The 4,564-nt window shown below is 35.4% G+C and overlaps 1 protein-coding gene across 2 annotated transcripts; it reads left to right on the forward strand.

Annotated features, from left to right (window-relative positions):
• Positions 1-1,059: 1,059 nt before the first annotated feature.
• Positions 1,060-4,180, forward strand: LOC136230920 (F-box/kelch-repeat protein At3g24760). 2 transcript variants are annotated; one of them, XM_066020130.1, is made up of 2 exons: positions 1,060-2,282; positions 3,686-4,180. In XM_066020130.1, the coding sequence occupies exon 1, from the start codon at positions 1,117-1,119 to the stop codon at positions 2,257-2,259; it is 1,143 nt and encodes a 380-aa protein (XP_065876202.1). In that variant the 5' UTR covers positions 1,060-1,116; the 3' UTR covers positions 2,260-2,282; positions 3,686-4,180. The 2 variants fall into 2 exon arrangements, with proteins under 2 accessions (XP_065876202.1, XP_065876201.1); XM_066020129.1 differs by having other exon boundaries at positions 3,708-4,178.
• Positions 4,181-4,564: the final 384 nt, after the last annotated feature.

Consider the following 4,564-nt stretch of genomic DNA (forward strand, 5'->3'; position numbering starts at 1 on the left):
GGTATTCGTTTTTTTTATTCGGTTCGGTTCGGTTTTGTACGATGCACACCCCTAGACGTGAGATTTGAGAAATGAAAGGTTAAATGACAATGTAATGAGAATTCAAGTCATTTTTCTATGTAATGGGGATTACAAGATTTCTTCAACAAAATTTAACTCAAGGTTTTCTCATTCCATTACAATGAAATTGTAATATGCAACCAAACATGGTAATGAGCCTTCAATGTAATGGTCATTCCATTACGAAGCTCATTACGTCTTACCAAACGGCACCTTAGTATATATGTTATCACTTAACATATCTCTCACCTTTCTTTCATTATCTCTCTTATTCTCTCATTTTCACGGTTTCTTTGTGATTTTATGTTGAAATTTATAAAAAAATTTATCTTTCCATTTGTTAGAACTTAGAAGTAAAAGCCTGTTTGAATAGATTATTTTAGATTGTTGTATCACTGAAGAATAAATACAGAGAATTTTTCCAGAAAAGAAATTGACGAAGGAAAATACTAATCTCAATTGAGAATGGTGCGATTTTTACTCGTTTGATGTGATTATTGCTATGAATTGTCTTAGCAGTGCATACAATCCCTTCGCAATGGAAGCAACTACAGAGACAATCAATTAGTAGTTCATGCAATCCCTTCGCAGTGGAAACAACTGTAAAAACAATTGCTTATCAGTTGCTTCCACTGCGAAGCAAAACCGTAAACTGCGAATCCATCGAGTTGGATAAAATCTTCAAATATCATTCGTTAAATATGCAAAATAACTTAAAATACATGAAGATAACTTATATAAAGAAATTTATGGATCTTGGATTGATGTATGAAATTGAAGTTGAATTGCAAATGATGAGAAGTAAAGTGAAAGAATCGGTTAAGTCATAATATATCTAATTTAGAAGTGTGTAGTTTAATAAGAGATAGTGTAATGTAAACGGGTCTATCAATTGAGTCAATTCTGTAATTTATGCTTTATTTTGCTTAACTTAATTTTGAAATTTTAGGAAGGGTAAATTGTAATTTAGCCAAAATTTAAAACATAAGGTTGAGAACACAAAGCATTAGAAATGCTTTTCAATCATCAATCTGCTCTGCACTAATTTACAATACAATGTCTGAGCCCTTTGCTTCCTTAAGCTCCGACCTCACTGAACTCATCCTCTCCCACCTTCCCATCCCTTCCCTCCTCCGCGCCTCCTCCGTCTGCAAGTTCTGGCTTTCCCTCATCTCCTCTCCTTCTTTCCCTTCTCTCTCCCATCATCGCCTTCCTTGGTTCTTCCTCCACGGCCTTCACAACACTTCCTCCAAGAATAACCAGTCCTTTGCCTTTGACCCTTTCTCCAATTCCTGGTTTCGTCTCCCTTCTTCCCCTTTTCCTTCCCCTGACTTTATTGGCTCGTCTGGTTTCCTCTTTTCTACCGCTCCTTCCTTCTCCTTTTCCCCTGTCCTCAAACCCCGCTGGATCACTACCTCTCCGCTTCGATTTTCCAGAATTAACCCTCTCGTCGGCGTTTTCTTCACCCGCAAAACTAATTCCACACCCCAATTCATCGTTGTCGGCGGCGTTCGATTCATTGGTAATTTGGTTGATATTGAGGATAGATTAGCTGTTGAAATATATAACCCTTGTCGCGATTGTTGGGACCTTTGTCCTCCTTTACCTGCTGATTTTCCCTCAGGTAATACGTCTCAGACCTTATCCTCTGCTCTTTTCCGTGGCAAATTCTATGTGTTTGGGATATACAATTTTTTCGTTTCCTTCTTCGATTTGGATAAGCATGTTTGGAGCCAAGTTCAAACATTGAGGCCTCCTGGTGTCCTTTTCGCTTTCTTAATTGCTTGCCGAGAGATGCTTGTTTTGGCTGGTATCTGTAATAGTCCAAGGGGACCATCTTTCAATTTGTGGAGAATTGATGAGAAAACCATGGAATTCAGTGAAATTTCGATTATGCCTCAGGATATGCTTAATGGATTAGTTGACAGTGATGAGGATGATAAATTTGCAAGTTTGAAATGCATTGGTATGGGAAATCTCATTTATGTAATCAATGAGGAGTATCATAAGAAGTACCCTGCTTGCATTTGTCAGATTGTTGACGAGTCTGGAAAATGTAGCTGGAGGAAAGTGCCCCAATTGCCATCGCCTGTTAACAAGTTTCATAAAGTTATTAGTTTTTGTTCCACAGTTTTGCCACATAACGTTTTTATGGGTGGAGAGCAAGATATTGGACACGTACAGCCTATTACTGATTGAATTCCTTGCTGCTTGTCCACTGGGTATGGCTACATCCTCTACTTCAATACCTCCCTTTACTTATGCTTGTTTTATCTTCTTAACTCCTGGTAGTATATGTTGTTCTCCTTAATTTAAGCAGATGGTATCAATATATAATCCATGGATTTAATATGCTGCGTCTGAAGCATTTTGTTTCATGTCATGGATTCAAATCCATCATCTTGAAATCTGCCTCTATAACTTCAATCTTTTTCTTTTATGATGGATGGAAACTGTTTCCTTTTGCAATCTTATCGTTATTTATGAAATGCCAGAAACTGTTTTCTCTTATGATAGACATTTTTTTTGTTATATGCTGGGGATGTCATATAATGTTATCAGATTGATGAATTGCATGCTGAGTTGGCTATTCATTTACAGTCATCTGAAATGTTTTGCATCTCTTGGGACTATTAAGTAATGGATTGTCTTGCATTATTTCATCCTTAATTTGAGTTGCACTTAGTTGAAATTAGTGGCTAAGTATTTGCATGAGTGTTTGACTCTGACAATATACCAAATTGAAAATACATAGACAATGGTATCTTGTGCACGTTATCTTAAACATCATCCGTTGATATGAATCTAAAGCCAGAAAAAAGGAACGCTTTTTCTTGGAAGAATCTTGTAAACTATCTGTACTAATGCATGCCTTAAGTCGAAAGCAGATCATATTCAAATCTTCATTTTATGTACTTTTCATCTTGATAGTTGAAGGTTAAACAAATGAAGGAAAAAATGTGGTTTTATATGATAACATAACGTAGTTGCATACACTTCTTCAACAAAGAATGGATAAATGTCGTATTTGAAGTTGAGAAAATGAAGTGACATCTCATTATCCTCTTTCATATGCATTTATATTAACTGGTTGAGATATGCTCCTGCTGCGTCTCTTTTTAAGATTGGACCACCATATTGAGGGTTTTGGCAAGGATTTAATGTTAACACTAAGTGTCATTTGGTTCTCCGTTTTGTAGCTCGTTTTTGCTGCCTTACTTCAAAGACTAGATATAGAGTGTTCAGTAAGAATTGAGAAAGAACTGCTAATAGCTATTTTAGAAGGAAAATGTATACCAGAAACAACAAACAACAACTTGCTAATAGTAACAGTTGAAAAACAGACCCTAAGTTGAACCACCAAGATTGGCTAGTTCATGCTCCCATGATGTTGTTACGATCTGTATTGTCAACATTGTCTGACAATTGCAGGAAATATAACAGAATGGAAGTTTTTTGTTTAACTTTTCTCTTAAATAGTTCTTTTGCTTTCAACCTTTGGTTATTTCATGTTAGTGTAGTAATATTCTATGCTAGTTGTTCTAGATAATATGTTTTGACTGACTAAAGAATGACTCTAAATTCAACTGGTATATCTAATATCTTATCGTAACTAATTTAACAGCAATTCTGGTTGCCGATGACAGATATATTTAAGAATTAAGATGAAAATATATAGTTCATGCAAGTATGCTGGAGTCGAATTTTCGATCTGTTGGGGCTTCCTGCCTTTATAAGACAAGTTCAGAATTCGACTGGGAAAATCGCGCGTGCAAGATTTTTACCGGGAGATAAAATGAAAGTCAGGTGCGTTCATGTTTCCTTGTTGTTTGATTAATCAAGGACTTGTCCAACATACAATTGTAGCTGCTGCTAAATTACAATCTGTAACTGTATATTAGGAGTTATCTGATGCATTTACTTTGGCACAATATTAAATTCAGCATAATGTCTTTGTTGTAATCTTTTAAAAGAGACATAAACATGCAGTGTTCATTTACCAGATATAACAATAATACTGATACTGTAATATTAAGAGTACCATAATCACTTATGTGCTTCAAATTTGTACTGATCCATTAATTTGTGGTTCTCCTCCTTTCCCAATTTCCTCTGCAAGTTTTTTCTGTTCATCAATTCGGTGCAGTATAAAATCATCCGAATTTGTAAAAGCTTTATTTTGAATTGTGCACTGATGAAATGAGTACGCTCCGTAATCGAATTTTTTGTTCACATCTAACTAGTTTGGCAAACAGTGGTTTAATAATGTTACAAAAAATAAAAGTGTTGAAATGAAAAATCAGAGACGTGAAGATTCTTTTGACAATATTATTTATAAACTAGATTCAATTTTATGAGCATTGAATTAGCATGATAGTTTTGATTAGGGGTGTTAAAAAACTAGGGTGATTTGCAAATTATTCCAGTTCGGTTCGGTCAAAGCTCGACTTGAGACATTAATGAGTCAAGCTTGAACTTTTTTAGGTTCGGTTTGAAAGATCGC

This window comes from Euphorbia lathyris, chromosome 5 (genome assembly GCF_963576675.1).
Source record: "Euphorbia lathyris chromosome 5, ddEupLath1.1, whole genome shotgun sequence".
NCBI classification, from domain to species: domain Eukaryota; kingdom Viridiplantae; phylum Streptophyta; class Magnoliopsida; order Malpighiales; family Euphorbiaceae; genus Euphorbia; species Euphorbia lathyris.

Excerpts from the sequence above, each read along its gene's own strand:
- LOC136230920 (XM_066020130.1), top strand. The coding sequence starts at position 1,117 with ATGTCTGAGCCCTTTGCTTCCTTAAGCTCCGACCTCACTGAACTCATC.